Here is a 19,271-nt window from a genome sequence, read left to right as displayed (position 1 = left end):
TTTTATAATGTAGTCTAAATACAACAGACATTGGTCTCTCACTTTACAAAAGTGTTATTTCGTCTTGCGGGTCAAATGTTCCCTCAGATATTTTGAACTTCAAGTACTGAAGGCCACATAAGTTTAATAGTCTATAAAACGAAGAAGATCCATTTTAGTTTCAGACACATATGTTTTTAAGACTGACTAGGTGATAATTTTTAGAATGTTATTTATCAATACTTTTAAACAAATTTAGTGTCTGTTTATATTTTTAGATGTATTGCCAGTTTTAAGACACCACAGTGTTACAACACTAATAATCTAATATCACATTGTAAGAATAGATAGGCCGAGTGAATAATTGTTTTAAGATTGAGTTAGGCTGATGATGCCCATTAAACAAAAATGGCAAAACATGTACTTTAGCACTCTGTAGTACAGTATTGTGTAAAAATCTAACCACATAAATTACAGAATGTATTGAATAAGCGGTTCAATAAATTTTCCTGTAATATTCTTGAAATAAGCGGTATGTTCCGAGGTGTCAGTAGAGATATGGCGTGGAACAACAATAGTAGACAAATAAGTTTGAGTGGTGTCTTTAAAAGTAGGAAAGATCACAATATGAAGGTAAAGTTGAAATTCAAGAGGACAAATTGGGCCAAATATTCGTTTATATTAAGGGGAGTTAGGGATTCGAATAACGTACCAACGTAGATGTTCAATAAATTTCCAATTTCTCTGAAATCATTTAAGAAAAGTCTAGGAAAACAACAGATAGGGAATCTGCCACCTGGGCGACTGCCCTAAATGCAGATCAGTAGTGATTACTTGAAGTGGAGACAATACACTTCCCTGTTTTAGTCCAGTACTATGCTACTATGTCCATTACCATGTCCAGTACTATGTTTCATTAATTGACAGGGTGGCATTTGACCACATGTGTTTTGCCTTGGCTGTGAGTGAGACTTGTATTAGGAATTCCTTAAAATATGTTACTCCTCAAGTTTGCTGTTTCATATGCTCTCCATGTCACTGTATCTTTTAATTTCACATTTTTCTATACCCAGTCACTTGGCACATCATCTTAACACATACACTCCCAGATCCCTTTGCGGGTATTTAATCATTCAGTCCAGCAATTTTTAGATACCACTCTGACTCAGGTAACATGCAACACACGTCTTTAACTTACTATCACTCCTATACTATAAACCCTATGAATCTAAAAATGTATACGTACCTTAACAAGATGATCTAGTATGTTTCTTTACTTGCCATGACTATTTGTTATATCATTCAGTGTCACTTGAATTCCAACTGCCCACTTCAGAGACCTCTGAAGCACATGGTTATTTAGATCACGCATCCCACAATGCAGGAAAACACCCGAAGCTGTAGTATAATATTCATTTGACCGCTGTCTACTGGCAAATTGATATACAGTGTCATCTAAGACACATTTGAACTTAAAAATTTGGCACAAATTCAAATCCGACTAAGGTTGGATATGGTATTTCACATATGTGAACCCTGATCTAACCATGGTCGGATATGGAAGCGAATGTGTTAACATAGTTAAATGGTAAACTGGCATGCAATAATGATTGGAAGGATGTCATTTTTCAAACAGTCTTTAGTCATATGGCAGGAATGATAACAGTATCCAGAGCCATAATATGAGACTCTAGCAGAGAAATATTGATTTTGCAACATTCTTCCACATTTGTTGGGCTGAAGAACAAAATATTGGTAGGGGAAGCTGATTCACCTTGTATAAATTGTTAAGGATCAACAATGGTTTTTGAAGAACATAGTGAGGTAAACTTGACCTGAATAAGTGATTTTAATTTTGATCATGAAATGTTGGTATTTGTTGTAGGTATTGAACCTCTTCTTGGCCTTGTTGCTGAGCAACTTTGGTTCTTCCAATTTGGCAGCCCCTTCTGCTGACAATGATACAAACAAGATTGCTGAGGCTTTTGATCGCATATCACGCTTCATTAACTGGATGAAACGTAACATGCTAAACTTGGCTAAGATGATGCGTGCCAAACTAACCAATCAGATTTCCGATCAGACGCCAGGTGAGGGACCCTCCTCCAGTTGGAAAGAAGGTTTATATCCAATCAGATCGCTTGCCCTTGTGCGTGTGTGGATGTGCTACTCAATGTTGACTTATTTTTAATTTATGTAGTATAGTACTCTCGTTTCTTTTCACTCACTAGCTATGTTCAGAAATTAATCTACTTCTTAACATATAGTGGCTATCCTGAATTGTATATTCACATTTTGAATGTTGTAACTGTAGAATAAAATTAATGACTTACTGGGTATATTATCTTATACTTGCTACTTATATCAGAGAGAAATTCAGTCTTCAACATTTTCATGAAGACCTCTTGTATCCTATATATTCTTTTAATTTTTTTTCTAGTTCCTTATGTACTAGATTTTTATTTTTGGAAGATTACAATACAATTTTTTCCTTCCATATAGTCTACTAAAACATTAAAATTTAACATCTTTCCTTTCATGTTGTAGTAGTCATTAACTTGCATAATGATCAAGAAAACGAAGCAGTAACAGCTGAGGAAGTTGTAATGCTGATCATATGACACTTGCATCTGCAGGCCGTCTGGCTGGGCAGTAATCTTCTTGGCAAACCAGTGCTCTCAATGAGCTAAAGGTTGTCATTTGATCTTAATGAAAATCTATTCACAGAAAAGTTCCCTTTGATTAATGATAAACACAACAATGTCTCAAGTTTCAGCCTTGCCTTCCTGTTACTTAAATACAGCAATTCAATTTCTTAATTCTTCTTCAGCATAATGATTAAATACAAACATTATTAAAAGAAAAAATATATACTGATTGAGAAAATCAATTTTAATGGAATCTTCATTACATACCATTAACATAATTCCAGGAATTTTAATAAATATTCCAAATTATTGCCATAACTAAAAAATTAGTCTGAACATGCTGTGGGTATTTTGCATGGATTTCTTGGATGTTTTAAATACACACTTCTTAGAGTTTTGAAATGGGCACAATACTGTGGGCACATGATCACTTTTTATGTAAGACAAATAGATGTACATATTTCTTTTGTTGCCACTGTACTGTATATATTTCACACACATTTTTCTGTTGGAAGCACATGTTTTTTATGGGTGCAGTTCATTTCATATTTATTTTATTTCTGCCTAGGTATATTTTGTGTATATCCATTTGTGTTCTTGAGTAAAATTGAAAACGATCCATATTATTTTGCAGTGCTAAGAAAATGCAAGTATGCAATATATATATAATTTGGATAACCTGTGGAACGGAAGTTCATGTTTGATTTTTATGAAATGAATTCTTTTTTATTGATAACAGTTGATATAAATTTGTTTTCTCATTCTATGAAGGGTATTTTAAGCAAGGACTTGAAAAGAACTTATGACACTATAGTATAGCTAAAGTATTTTTTTAAATTTGCACCTCTGTATGTATAGTAGTAGCATGAAGCATCAATTGGCTATTGAATGACTATTTTTAAAAATTAGTGAATTAATTAGACCTAAGAAAAATGGAATAGTATGGAAGAGAATACCTTTCATCTCTGTCACTGAAGGCAATGATTGATTCATACAGAAAACTGGTTGAAAGACAAAATACAATAAACATCAGAGCTAACACAGTTAGCCACAGAATACTGTTATCTTCATAGTGAAGCTCACCTCACACCCTTACTTATATCTGAGTGTCATATGTAACATGCCCAACTGCCGAGTTAAATCTTGTTTCAATGACATTTTCCAGTATTATCTGCCATACAACGAAGACAATTGGAATAAATTTGTCTAAACTTTAAATTGTCTGCTTAAGCATTTTATTTATTTGCAATATGTCTGTCCTCAGAATGTTGTTGGTCTCTTACATTTTAAAACACGTGGTCTGATCTTGTGGTTTTCTTCTAATCCCACTCATTATGCACTACGCTACTCTTGTTATAGCGAAATCACTGCCAGCAGAGAGCACATTTTATTTTATTAATTTTCATTGTAAACTGGGTTGTTAGAATGTTTATTTGAATGCTCTCAGGTTTGGACATTAAACCATGGCAATTTGATGGTCTTGATGTATTACACTACTCTTACAATGGAGAAATCACTGTCATCAGTGAGAATCACATAAACATACAGCACTTTTTATTTTATTTTCTAATTTCCATTGCAAACTTTGTTGTTAGATTCACTGTTTGAGTACACTCAGGGTTGAACAATTTTGAATAACAAACCACATTCATTATGAACGAATGAACAAAACACTTTGCATCCGCTTGGTCACTGTTATCAACACCATTTATTACAAATGCTATGTTTTATGTTTTTAATTTGTCAAATTTATAAATGAGCACTTCATGTTTCTAGCATTTCTGCACATTTCTTGAGTTGTTAATGAACTGAAAGAGATATTTCACATCATCGTAGGTACTGTAGGTTTTTCTTGATTTTACATAAGTATATTTATTTATTTATCGTATGATGAATTTATGTACACACATGCATATAGTTCAGGATAAATGTGCATAGTCACAAGTCCGTACAATACTATAACTCTAGGTCTAGCATTTTGACCCAGTCATCTGCTTCATCCGATGTGCGGTGAATGTCCATTAGCGTTCCTTTGAAAGCTCAAATTGGGCAGTCAGCAACAATGTGGTATAGTCAATCCACCACATTGTTGTTTACATAAGTAATGGCATTGGATATATAGATATATGAAACTTGAAACCTTTCTCTTTATTTTTTCATCATAGGAACTGATTTCTCATATATGTTTTTCATTTTCATTTCACTATGGTTATCTTAGCTCTTCAAACAGTCATTCTGAAGCGTTATTGCAGTCGTCATTTTTCATTTGAAGTAGGAAACTGTGAAAGACCCTCTTTATGGCTATTGAGAGACAATTGTAATTATAAGGATAATAGTTATTATAATAATCATACAGCCTCAGCTAATGTGTGCAGGCATTTTAATTTTATACCATCCAGGCTGTCTGCACATCATTTTCAATGTTCTGGTTTACTCTACTAAATGACAGAGTACCAGGCGAGTTAGCCGTGCGATTAGGGGCGCGTGGCTGTGAGCTTGCATCCGGGAGATAGGGGGTTCGAATCCCACTGTTGGCAGCCCTGAAGATGGTTTTCCATGGTTTCCCATTTTCACACCAGGCTGTACCTTAAACGGCCTCTTCCTTCTAACTCCTAGGCATTTCCTATTCCATCGTCACCATAAGACCTATCTGTGTCGATGCGACGTAAAGCCACTTGCATAAAAAAAATGACAGAGTAAATTTTATTTTCCTTGATTGATTTACAGATAGCTTTAATTCATTCGGGCTGAGTGGCTCAGACGGTTAAGGCGCTGGCCTTCTAACCCCAACTTGGCAGGTTCGATCCTGGCTCAGTCCGGTGGTATTTGAAGGTGCTCAAATACGACAGCCCCGTGTCGGTAGATTTACTGGCACGTTAAAGAACTCCTGCGGGACTAAATTCCGGCACCTCGGCGTCTCCGAAGACCTTAAAAAGTAGTTAGTGGGACGTAAAGCAAATAACATTATTATTATTAATTCATTTTTGCCAGGTAAATACGAAATGTGTCACCAGAGATCTTTAACATGTCCATATTGTATGAAATGAAGCATCAAATGGACATTTTTCCATCATTCAAAAATCCGGCTACCTCTGCCGGATTTGAACATCTGATCTTGGAATTTAGAGGCTGATACTCCACTACTGATCCACTGAAGAAGGTACGGGCAGTAAGGGCAGTAAGGGACAAGCATTAGCAGGGAATTTAAAATTAGAGGTGATATTATGAAGCTGATGATGAAACACAAATGAGTTAAAAATTAATAACTGCTTGAGTCATTCTTTACACTCGTCGGCTGATACTCATATCCGAGTATTCATATTTCTCCTGCAATTCTTCCACTACTTGAATTCAAGGCTGCAAATGCCTTTAATGACAAAGTAGACCAATCCTGGCATGAAACATACGACCACATTGGTTGCACGCTGTAGAGGGTGGAGGTTGTGTTTGAGCCTGGCGTTGTTTACTCCTCAGACATTTTTTTTTGGGTGGAGATTGTGTTTGAGCCTGGCGTTGTTTACTCCTCAGACATTTTTTTTTTCTAGTGGCTTTACGTTGCACCGACACAGGTAGGTGTCATGGCGACATTTCTTATCTACAATGTTCACGCTCAGATTATGCATTAGCAGCGAGAGTAGTTGTATGGCAGTAAGTGCAGTCTTCTGCAATGATATACTCTGTATTTGGATCAATGTCACTGGTCCTGAAGGTCTTCTTAATTGGTTCTTTATAGCACTTCAGAGGGGCACCATGGGGTCTCCTGCCTGTACCGATTTCACTATACAGAAATTTTCGGGGAAGTCTGTCGTCTTTCATGCTTTGGATATGTCCAATCCATCATGAGTTGGTGACCACTGATGGTGGTGTCTATACTGTATCTTTGCCCTCTATAGAACTGTTATGTTTGGAATGTAGTCATCCCATTTGTTGTTCATAATACTCGTGACTTTTGTTGGTGGAAGCAATCTAGTGTTTTCATATCACGGCGTTGTAGAGTCCAGGTTTCACATCCAAAGAGCCGGGTGGAAATGACAACTGCTTGATACACCATCTATTTTGTATATATTCTTAGATATTTATTCAGGAAGACCCGATGTGTAAGACGTCCAAAAGCTATATGGGCATCATGTATTCTGTTCACTATGTCCTTTTCCATTGAACAGTTACTAGAGAGAATACTTCCTAGTTAGAGGAAATGATCTACTTTCTCTAGAAGCATAATGGAGATATAAATACCGAGATCTGGAAAGGCAGTTTCAGGAGTTGGCTCTGTGTGTATCTTTGTTTTAAGAATGTTGATGGTTAGGCCAAATCGTTCATATGCCCTAGTGAATAAAGCTAACTTACATTTGCAGCTCCTCAGGTGTATGATCTGGAGAAGTGTTATCATCCGCATATTGCAGTTCAGTTATGTAGGTGAAACTGATAAGTCTTTCTGTTCAGAGTCTTTTGCTATTTGCTTTACGTCGCACCGACACAGATACGTCTTATGGCGACGATGGGACAGGAAAGGCTAGGAGGGGGAAGGAAGCGGCCATGGCCTTAATTAAGGTACAGCCCCAGCATTTATCTGGTGTGAAAATGGGAAACCACGGAAAACCATCTTCAGGGCTGCCCACAGTGGGATTTGAACCCACTATCTCCCAGATGCAAGCTCACAGCTGCACGACTCTAACCGCATGGCCAACTTGCCCGGTGATGATCAGAGTCTGACGTGATTGAATGGCCCTCCATCATGCCTATACAATGTAATGAAACATCAAGTGTTTTCTTCATGATGAGTTTTGTACTGTTTTTCATGAATACAATAATACCATGTGGAAGTTGTAATAGTTGTCTGGTCTTTACAGGGTTTTATTACCAGTGATTATTTTTATTTTGACCGTATCAAAAATCACTTATTAAATGTTGAATATTAATTTATTGAAACCACCTATTCAATACTGGTTAAGTCTTTGACTATAACAATGTCATTACATTAACTTTGAGTATTGGTACATGTTTCACCTGGCATAGCAGGCATCATCAGCCATTAATTCTATCTCCTAGTCAGAGCTCTGAGTGGGTGCTATTTTAGGATTAATCATAGTCAATATTATTTATATAACATTGCAAAGGAGTGGTTAAGCCGTCCATGTTTTAAAGTTCTAAAGTGACATTCTACTCATTTTCACATTTAATGGAATATATTGACTGTTAACTTTCATAATGTCAGTAATGAGAACGGCTTGCTGCAAGTGGAATTAAATCATCTGTACATTTTTTAAACTTATTGGAGAGTAACATATGCTAGAACTATTCTTAAACATTATTTTTTACAACAATTTACATAATATATATACAAACGTATGGTACATTTTGGAACTGAACTGGTTGAACTTGTCTTGAAGTTTTAATGGAATGTCTTATTCATATCCTGTCAAATGGAGAAAATGCTGATGCTGGGATGGCATTATAGTCTATTGAAGTCATAGCCTTTAAATATACCTTTTTATATATGTAGGACATTGAAACATGTTCAGCTTATATGTTGTTGTTGTTGTTGTTTTTTTGTTTGTTTTTTTGGAGGTCTAAATATTCTATAGATCAGTATCACTTCTTAGAAGAATGAGCATCAATATTTAGGTGTCTTAAAGTGGAAAGGCGAGAATGCTGTTAGAGAGTTTGATCAAGATTCGTTAGATAACGGATTAATACATGACCGTATAAACTTGTTGAATGTTATTTCGTTGTGGAGCTTTTTGAGGTTATTTAGTGTCAGGTTGAAGAGCAGTTCACTGGATTCAAGATGTAGTGTGTGGCTGGTGGGTGTGTTGAAGTCTGTGGAATAAAACAATAAAAGTGTGTGAGTGCTATATTAGGATGATTTATTAGTTAGTAGATTTAATGTTCTTGAAACTTACCCTTTAGACGTTAGGAGGAGGTCCTGTTGTGTTGCTTGTGTGAGGTGGTCTGAACAGTTGCTTTATCTCTGCTTCTTGTATTGTAGGTATGTGTCATTGTTGGCAGGGAGTGAGTTGGGTTATTGTTGGATTTATAGTTGAAGACTTTTAAAAAAATTTTACTGTTTATGTTAAGAGATGACAATAAATTAGGGATTTGTTCCATGACCGGGTTCTTTGTTTCAATGTTGTCATTTAGATTTTTGTTTTTATTGAAGTGTTGGTGTAAAAGGATGTAGGTGTTTTCAAGTTCATTCATTAGACTACCTTTATTGATGATCTATAAGATTTGAATGTCCTGGTCTATGGTGGTGAAGTTATGTCCCGTTTCTTTTTTTCTATAGATTGAATTTATCATGGGTTCTATTTATGGTTACATCTAGTCTAGATGTAAAACCCACTTTTGCCCCTCTGACTATAAAAAAAGAATCTATGCACCCGCATTCCCACAAATTAGCAACCTTCTAGAGCTTAATCTATAGAGCGTTCAAAATTCCTCTTTCCAACGATAACTGAAAAAAAGAACTACAGTATATTAAAGAACTAGCAAACTTAATGGCTACAAACCAAACACAGTCAATAAAATTATAAACAAATTCAAATTAAAAACTGCTACTAACCTAACCCCTGAAAGACCTAAAAAAATAATTTTGCTGCCTTCACGTACACAAATCCGGCTCTTTACCAAATCACTAACCCAATCAAGAAACAGGACATCAATATTGCATTCAAAACCCGCAACATGAACAGAAATATATTCTTTAACTCCCATACAGTAAATTCAACACACGACCGATACTCCAATTCAGGAGTTTATAGACTCACATGCGCCCAATGTGAATTTTCTTATGTTGGGCAAACTGGATGCAGCTTTCATACAAGATATTTAGAACATTACAACGCATCTAACACAACAAACACTTCGCTATGAGTATCCATATGAAAGAAACGGGACATAACTTCACCACCATAGACCAGGACCTTCAAATCTTAAAGATCATCAATAAAGGTAGTCTAATGAATGAATTTGAAAACACCTGCATCCTTTTACACCAACACTTCAATAAAAACAAAAATCTAAATGACACCATTGAAACAAAGAACCCGGTCATGGAACAAATCCCTAATTTATTGTCATCTCTTAACATAAACAGTAAAAAATTTTTAAAAGTCTTCAACTATAAATCCAACAATAACCCAACTCGCTCCCTACCAACAATGACACATACCTACAATACAAGAAGCAGAGATAAAGCAACTGTTCAGACCACCTCACACAAGCAACACAACAGGACCTCCTCCTAACGTCTAAAGGGTAAGTTTCAAGAACATTAAATCTACTAACTAATAAATCATCCTAATATAGCACTCACACACTTTTATTGTTTTATTCCACAGACTTCAACACACCCACCAGCCACACACTACATCTTGAATCCAGTGAACTGCTCTTCAACCTGACACTGAATAACCTCAAAAAGCTCCACAACGAAATAACATTCAACAAGTTTATACGGTCATGTATTAATCCGTTATCTAACGAATCTTGATCAAACTCTCTAACAGCATTCTCGCCTTTCCACTTTAAGACACCTAAATATTGATGCTCATTCTTCTAAGAAGTGATACTGATCTATAGAATATTTAGACCTCCAAAAAAACAAACAAAAAAACAACAACAACAACAACAACAACATATAAGCTGAACATGTTTCAATGTCCTACAAATATAAAAAGGTATATTTAAAGGCTATGACTTCAATAGACTATAATGCCATCCCAGCATCAGCATTTTCTCCATTTGACAGGATATGAATAAGACATTCCATTAAAACTTCAAGACAAGTTCAACCAGTTCAGTTCCAAAATGTACCATACGTTTGTATATATATTATGTAAATTGTTGTAAAAAATAATGTTTAAGAATAGTTCTAGCATATGTTACTCTCCAATAAGTTTTAAAAATGTACAGATGATTTAATTCCACTTGCAGCAAGCCGTTCTCATTACTGACATTATGAAAGTTAACAGTCAATATATTCCATTAAATGTGAAAATGAGTAGAATGTCACTTTAGAACTTTAAAACATGGACGGCTTAACCACTCCTTTGCAATGTTATATAAATAATATTGACTATGATTAATCCTAAAATAGCACCCACCCAGAGCTCTGACTTGGAGATAGAATTAATGGCTGATGATGCCTGCTATGCCAGGTGAAATATGTACCAATACTCAAAGTTAATGTAATGACATTGTTATAGTCATAAAGACTTAACCAGTATTGAATAGGTGGTTTCAATAAATTAATGTTCAACATTTACAGGGTTTGTTTTCTATGCAATAATAAAGAAATATTAACATTTAAAAATAAGTTAATAAGTGGTATGTTCACATTTGGCTTGTACAACTTGCTGCATTAATCTAAATAATGAATCAAACAACATTCTTATAATGTCTTATGGCATAACTATCCACACATTATTCATCCGTGTCCAAAGTTCTTTAATGTTTGGTGGTAAACAATAGTAAAGCTACACCCGTTATTTGATGCTGCCCCTGATACTTCAATTGGGTGACAAATCTAATGAGCTAGAGGAGAAGTGAATTGCCCTTAACCCTTAAGAATGCACATATGGTCTCCGCTATGTGGTGAAGGGATGCTTCCTGAAATCTGCTTTGTGAGTTGGACTGCAAGAACAGGAGACCTGTTGATCTCAGAATAACATTGATATAATGGGCACTAATAACAGTGGTACAATTACAAAGTAGAGGTGATTTGCTGTCATACCCACTAATTAGTATGTGACAGGGATTCACCCATCATGTTTATCCAAATAGAAGCATAATTCAGTATAAAATACAATATTCTGCTCTATTATCCTTATAGTCACGCTGTTCAATATGCTTTTGCAGCCGGACAAGTCTGTTTTGGTTATCAAAGTAGACATTGGAGAGTGTGACAAACCTGCAAACCATAGTACAGTATTATAGTTAACAATGACAGCGTATTGCAGAGGACATTTGGCCATGTTAGACATGATATTTTTTAGGTTTATGCTTTGTAAGATATATAAACTGTTGGGAAACACATGGCATAATCCCAAAATGTAACATGCCTATATTTTGGGTCATGAAATCAATCAAAACATTGGATCATGCTCTTTTGTCCCTTTAATCACCACCAATTACAGACATCTGATAAAGGTTCAGCAATGGTACACCAGCACACCAGATGAAGTAGATTGATTATTCACTGACAGTCTTACAAGTTGACGATTTTCTCTATCAAATGTTAGTATTTGACATTTGTCCTTTGAACCATTGTCTGCATACCATTTCCACAACAGAAACATGCACTCCTGAACACCAACAATATGACCTCTATCAAACTCACTAAGTTGATTATACTGTCATTTTACGTGCACGCTTAGCATCTTAGCTTATAACGAAACCTGGATAAATAAAAATACAATGCTAGTCATTTCATTAGTACTGCATAGTAAACCCACCTTGTAAAACATAGACGTTTATTACTGTTCCTTCATAGTGTTTGGGTATTTATGGACACTGTTATCCTAAAAAGAATTCCTGGTGTAACGGGGAATATGTGGACAAACTTGTCCCTGAGTTAAGAATGAGTAATTCACTTTTTTTTTTTCCCCCTAAGAAAGTGAGTTCTTTTCTTAGTGACCTTTGATTTTAGGCTTACCGTATATGTTCTGTTCTATTAATTCCACTGATAAAGGAAACTAATTTTATAATAACATCAGTAAAATTTAGATGGAGTTATTGGCTTCCATGAAAGATGCATTATTTAAGTCTCTATATAATATTCTGCTGTAGTTTCAATAATCTTTCGCATTTGGTATTTACCTCTTGGGTTAGTTAGAACTTTTAACATTTTAGTGCTCTTCATATCTTTCCAGTAAAAGCACTGGTATCTTCAAACTTTTGTCCTTCTCCAGACAGAGAATATGAAGGTTTTGGTGTCATGATTTATTAGAGTATTTATATTATGTTATAGGATGTTCAAAATAAGAAGAAACTATGTTACTGGTTGTTAAACCTGCTAAATTTTTGTTCTGATGGGTATTAGATTCAGGCAGCCCCATAATGTATGGTTACCATGACTACCCCTTACCCAGATGTCCTGGGTTCGATTCCCAGCCAGGCTAGGGATTTTTACCTGGATCTGAGAGACTGGCTCAAGATCAACTCAGCCTACATGATTAGAACTGAGGAGCTATTTGACAATGACATAGTGTACCCAGTCAAGAAATTAAAAAAATAACTGTCGAGATGATTCGTCGTGCCAACCACACACCACCTTGTAATCAGCAGGCCTTCAAGCTGAGCAGTGGGCCATAGCTCTGTTGCGCCGTGGGGTTTGGTGTTTGGGCATTAGATTCTGAGTTATTGATACTTGAATTTCAAGCACAAAGGTGCACTATTAACCTAACGACCTACCAGAAATCTGAAATCTTTTTGTGCAGACAAGTGTGAAAAGTTCAGTTATAATAATTATTATACTGTAAAAACTGCATTGCAGAAAGCTTACTGTATTGAATAGGTGGAAAAAATTTTTACCTGAATAAATCATATGTAAAAGTTCAGTTGTTGTTGTTATTATTATTATTATTATTATTATTATTATTATTATTATTATTATTATTATTATTATTATTATTATTATTATTATTATTAATTTATTATTTATTATTATTATTATTATTATTATTATTATTATTATTATTATTATTATTATTATTATTATTATTATTATTATTATTATTATTATTATTATTATTTGCTGGGGCCATCAAGGACCACGTTAAGTCTTGTTGCATTTGACACTGAACTTGGCCTTCTTTAGAGCCCAAATTTTCCTCATTCTTTGTGAGTGGGCCTGCTTACGCTCCTCTGTCCAAGGGGCACCGTGTCTTCTCTTCGGTTGCTCGTCTCGGTTTAGCCCATTCGTCAATATTTTCTTGCGGAAGAGATCTCTGTTAAGGGCGTCTTCAGCTGAGATATGTAGCATTTGCAGGACTTCTTTGGTATTTCTAAACCAGGGAATTGTAGTTTTGGGGTTTGAATCAAAAAAGTGAAAGATTTCTTTAGTTAACTTTCTTCTATCCATTCTTTTCAGATGACCGTAAAATCGTGCCCGTCTTTTTCTGATTGTGTCGGTAATTTTCTCTATTTTGCTGTAGACTTCCTTGTTGGATCTCTTTTGATGAATTCCATTTCTGTACTTTGATCCCAAGATTCCTCTCACAATTTTGCGTTCTCTTTTCTCCAGTTCTTCAAGGAATCCTTTGTTGGTATTTAGAGACAGGGTTTTGGCTGCATATAGAACTGCTGGCTTCAGAACTGTTTCATAGTGACGTATCTTGGTGTTTTGGGAAAGGCATTTTTTGTTGTAGATTGTGCGGGATGTTTGGTAGGCTATTTCCAGTTTGCGTACTCGCTCCTGAAGTGCTTCTTTGTCCAGTCCATTTTTCATGATGATCTCACCCAGGTATTTGAATTTGTCTACTCGGGTGATGTCCCCGTATTTTGTATGGAGTTTTGGTGGAGCCTCTTTGATGTTAGTCATTACTTCTGTTTTCTCAAACGATATCTGCAAACCAGTTTGTTCGGCAATTTCCTTTAAAATTTCAACTTGAGCTCTAGCGGTTTCTATGTCGTTTGAGAGAACAGCAATATCATCGGCAAATGCTAAGCAGTCTGTTGCGATCCCCTTGGATTTTATTCCTATTCTCAATGGACTATAGTTGGTTTCCTGTAATCTCACCCGCCAGGTTCTGATGATCTTTTCAAGAACACAGTTGAAGAGTATCGGGGATAGCCCCTCACCTTGTCGGACTCCTGTTTTGATGTCAAAGGAATGCAAGAGACATCCGTGGAACTTCACCTTGGATTTTGTATCGGTCAGGGTGGCTCTAATTAATGCCAGCAGTTTCAAATCAACTCCAAATTCATTTAAGATGTTTAGCAGGACTTCCCGGTCAATGGAGTCATACGCTTTCTTAAAGTCCACAAAGACAGACACATACTGCTTGGACCTTAGTGTACAATATCTGATGATCGTTTTGAGATTTTGGATCTGTTCAGCTGTTGAGCGACCTTTTCTGAACCCTCCTTGGTATTCATCTATTTGATGTTCGACTTGTGCTTCCAAACGCTCCAGGATGGCAAGTGATAGAATTTTGTAAGTCACGGGTAGCAAAGATATTCCTCTGTAGTTGTTGATGTTCTTCATGTTGCCTTTTTTGTGTAATGGATGGATCAAAGCTATTTTCCAATCTTCGGGTAGGGTCTCCTTGTTCCAAATTTCTTCTATTTGCTTTTGCAAGATATCAAGTGATTCCTCTGGGGCATATTTCCATAGTTCTGCTACTACTGAGTCTTCCCCCGGCGCTTTGTTATTTTTGAGACGGGCAATATGGTGCTTGATCTCATCTCTGTCGGATGGTCTGGAATCTGGGTACCTGAGTAAGGGTTCCTTGGTCTCAATGGCGCTTTGCGGTTTAGAGCAATTAAGTAAATTCTTGAAGTAATCTGCCAGAATGCTCCAATTTTCTTCATTTGACGTCGCCAGTGTGCCGTCCTTTCGCTCAAAGCATAGAGATGGTGGTTTATAGCCAGTGAGTTTGCGTTTGAAGGCTGTGTAGTACTCTCTGCTTTCATTCTTCCTAAAGTTTTGTTCTATCTTTTCAATGAGAGATTTTTCGTATTTACGTTTCTCAGTTTTGAACACCCTAGCTGCTTGGGCACGTTGGGTTTTGTAGGTTTCCCAATCATTTTCTGATTTCGTAGAATAGTACTGTTTCCACGCATTGAGTCTTTCTTGGAGGACTGATTCGCAGGTACTATTCCACCAGGCATGCTTTTTGCTTCTCTTGATTTCTGCAACGTCTTTGGCGGCCTCAACAAGGAGACTTTTGGCATTGTTAAAATCACAGTCATTTGGTCTAGCCTTCTCCTGGAACTCCTCGACCCTTTGCCGAAGTTTATCATTGTCGAAGCATGTGATCTGTTTGGTTGTCTTCCTTGTGTTTGCGGGAATTGGTTTGAATTTGATAAGAGACATATAATGATCTGAGGCCACATTGATGCCTTTCTTTACCTTGACATTCATAATCTCAGGGCTGTTTCTCCTGGAGATTGCAACATGATCAATTTGGAACTCTCCGAGAGCTTGGACGGGAGAACGCCAAGTCATTTGCTTTCTGGGTAGATGACGAAAGTGGGTCGACATGACCTGCAGGTTGTGATTTTCGCAAATGGACACCAGTCTTTTGCCGTTGGGATTGGTTCTTTTGTGAGCAGGGTAATTTCCTATAACTTTCTTGTACTTTTGTTCACGACCTAGTTGGGCATTGAAGTCACGCAAAAGAAGCTTGACATGGTGTTTGAGGATTTTGTTTAATTTTTCATCCAGTACGTCCCAGAAATTATCAACTTCGTCTGGATCAGACTTGTTCTTATCGTTCGTAGGAGCATGTGCGTTAACTAGGGCGTAGGTGTTGTTTGCGCATTTAATTGTGAGTATAGACAATCTGTCATTCACAGGTTCGAAATTTGCAACCGATTTAAGGATCTTGGTTCTAACAGCAAACACGGTTCCAAGCATCACAGCTCCATTGAGGATTCCTCTTTGCGCTTTGCTCTTGAAAAATCGGTAGCCTTCGGATTCAAAAATCTCTTCATCTGGGTACCTTGTTTCCTGTAGGGCCATTATGGATATCTGATTTTCGTGAAGAGCGTTGGTAAGGGTTTTCAGCTTGCCAGTTTGTGTAAGTGAATTTATGTTGAAAGTTGCTAGAAAGGTTTTAGATTTTGGCCTGAGTTTTTGACTCTTCGGGGTACACCGAGACGCTCCGACTCGTCTCTTGCATGATGTCGAGTCTCCCCCAGAATCCGAACGAGACTCGTGTGCCGTGGTGTTCACGACGAGGGATTTATCCGAAGATTTACCCCCTGGGGTATGTTTCTTGAAATGTTGTGCTATCATGCTTTTTGACTTGACTTTGCTTTGGACGGGTACCCATCCTTTTACAACTAGGGTTGTTAGCCCTAGAGGTTGCCTCAAGATGTTTTCTGGCTTCTGGTCATTTACCAGTCTTCGCCGTAACCCTGGCAAGGGACCATTTTTTTTTTTTCACGGTGGTATTTTATTTCCCTACTACCCTCTGACTCTGCTGGCGGCAGAGCCAGCGAGCTTCCCCAAATCCAATGGGACACGCCCAATGGAGGTAACCGGTAAATCCCCACACGGGATTATTATTATTATTATTATTATTATTATTATTATTATTATTATTATTATTATTATTATTATTATTATTATTATTATTATTATTATTATTATTATTTCAAGAATCACATGCTATTATAATCTGCTTCCTGTAGTTAGAAGCATTTCTTTCTTTTCTACTGTTATCCTTAAATGGTCACCCTTACCATACTTCTTGCCACCCCAATATTCTTAGTCAAGTAACCATTCTGATCAAAGAGAAAATGCAGGCTCATGTCCTTAATTTTTTTTTTCAACTTTTACAAACAATCATACATTAAGGTTTTTATTAATATCACTTCATAAAGCTGAAATTCTACTTATATGGTTAAATGAGTCCTTTATTTGCTTTTACATCTGTCTTGTGCATTGTTAACTTCAGGGAAGTTGAAATAAAAATAAATCTTGTACATTCTAAAGAGAGTGGAACCACTTACATGAATGTATAAAAAGCTTTCAGATGCCGCATTCTAAGTATGCATTTTAAAACCTGGTACTGAAATAAATTAGAAATATCAGTGATAATTAGACATCATAATATTTTGGGTAAATGCTGTAACAGGGTGAAACTATTTGAAAACTTTAATTTTCCTCAGAAGTAACCCACAGCTATTCTACTTTTAATATTGAAAGGTTTGAATTAACATTCACCATTGCGCTGTTGGTGAAGGGATACCCTCATTTGTCCCCAGATGGTTGACTTATATGCCGCTGTATACAGATTAATAGGCATTGTCACTGATATCTGTTTGTACCCTTCATTGGCATATAATTTTTAAACAGAGACCTTCACCCACTCTGGTTGTACAATATGAATTAAGAGGACTTACAATGAACCAGCCAAATATCTAGCTGAACAGTGCTTGACAAGTGCGGCAGTTGCTCTGGAATATGTGCTTAACCCATATATGCCCACCGCCCCATTTTTGGGACAGCTGGAATTTTATTTTTATATTTCAAGGAATTTCTTCCTGAGGTAAGTTTGATATTATATTTCAAGAGGGTTGGTATTGGTGGATAAGACCTGGGTCCCTGCCAACACACAGCTGCTTCAACAGAACAGTTATTCATTGTTGACTACAGCTCATTGTGAACATGCAACATGACCTCTCAGAACAAGTAAGTATTTTAATTATTATTGATAATTATTAATATGTTTGTGTGATTCCTTATGGTATATAACTTGCATAATGTTGCTGTAATATAATATAGCTGGTTATTTGTAATTTGAGTACTGTTTACAGTAATTTCTTTCAATGCCCCAAAAATGGGGCAATGGGCACGGGCGGGTACACCATATTTTATGATACAATTGTTACGGCAGCATATGTTCTACTTACTAAAATAATTTGTGGTATGATATGTAGATATACACGAGTTACAGATTCCCTATCCTACGCCGTAACTGGTTATAAAACACAATATGCATCGAGTAATCCAGCAAAAATGTTGTAAAAATAACGGAACAAATGATTATAGACTATCATCTGCATTATATCAGTATTGCTACCTACTGTAGATATATCGTTAAAATATTTTCACGTGTTTCTTATAACATTTTAGGTTGAACATCGATGAAATCTTGGCAATTCTTGAGAGTGACGACCAACAATTTGCAAGTGCTACAATATACACTTGTCCCCCGGAAAATCATATTCAGAGTGATGAAGAAAGTGGTGACGAAGACGGAAACATCAATCATCTATCTGGGAACCAACTTCGGGGTGAGGGAGAGTTGCGGGCTACTGTCGTTACTGAAAATCGATTTGAAGAAGTGGTATGGGGAGTACCTGAGATTCAGGATGATACAACTAGCTGTGCTGACCAAGTAGCATCATCAGGTAGTCACAATGAACAGACTGCATCTACAGCTATTTCTAGTGATAACTACATGTTATCACCTCCCCGAAAAAAGAAAACATTGCCACCAACACGTAAGTGGGAACATGTTGATATACCCTCTAAACCTGAACGTGAATGGACAAGACCAGAATTTTTAAACACAAACAAATCTCCTGTAGAACTTTTCGAACTATTTTGGGATGACCAAATAATAAACGCCATTGCTAATGAGACGAAACGATATGCCATGTTCAAAGGTAACCATAACTTTGACGTTGAAGTTGATGAAATCAGGTTACTTATTGCCATATTACTTTTGAGTGGATATTGTACTGTTGCTAGGCATCGTCTCTACTGGGATTCAGGTGCTGATACTTACCATCCCGGGGTCGCAGGTGCTATTTCAAGGAATAGATTTGAAGAATTACTTCGCTACTTACACATTTCTGATAATAACACTCTAAATCGCAATGATAAATTCGCAAAAGTGCGCCCACTTTGGGATCATGTAAATGAAAAATGGTTAAAATTCTTTCCTAGAGATGCGTACTTGAGCA

The 19,271-nt window shown here is 36.5% G+C and overlaps 1 protein-coding gene across 1 annotated transcript in view; it reads left to right on the top strand.

Moving 5' to 3' along the window:
* The window catches only part of para (paralytic), a 947,817-nt gene that overhangs the window by 579,783 nt on the left and 348,763 nt on the right, over nucleotides 1-19,271 (top strand). The window contains exon 21 of the mRNA XM_067137715.2: nucleotides 1,865-2,069. Within this exon, the coding sequence (XP_066993816.2) occupies nucleotides 1,865-2,069 (205 nt within the window). The remainder of the gene's footprint in view (nucleotides 1-1,864; nucleotides 2,070-19,271) is intronic.

The sequence above is a fragment of the Anabrus simplex genome, chromosome 1, assembly GCF_040414725.1.
Source record: "Anabrus simplex isolate iqAnaSimp1 chromosome 1, ASM4041472v1, whole genome shotgun sequence".
In the NCBI taxonomy this organism is placed as follows: Eukaryota; Metazoa; Arthropoda; class Insecta; order Orthoptera; family Tettigoniidae; genus Anabrus; species Anabrus simplex.
Note: the sequence above shows the minus strand (reverse complement) of the source record. Positions and strands in the feature narration are given on the sequence as shown.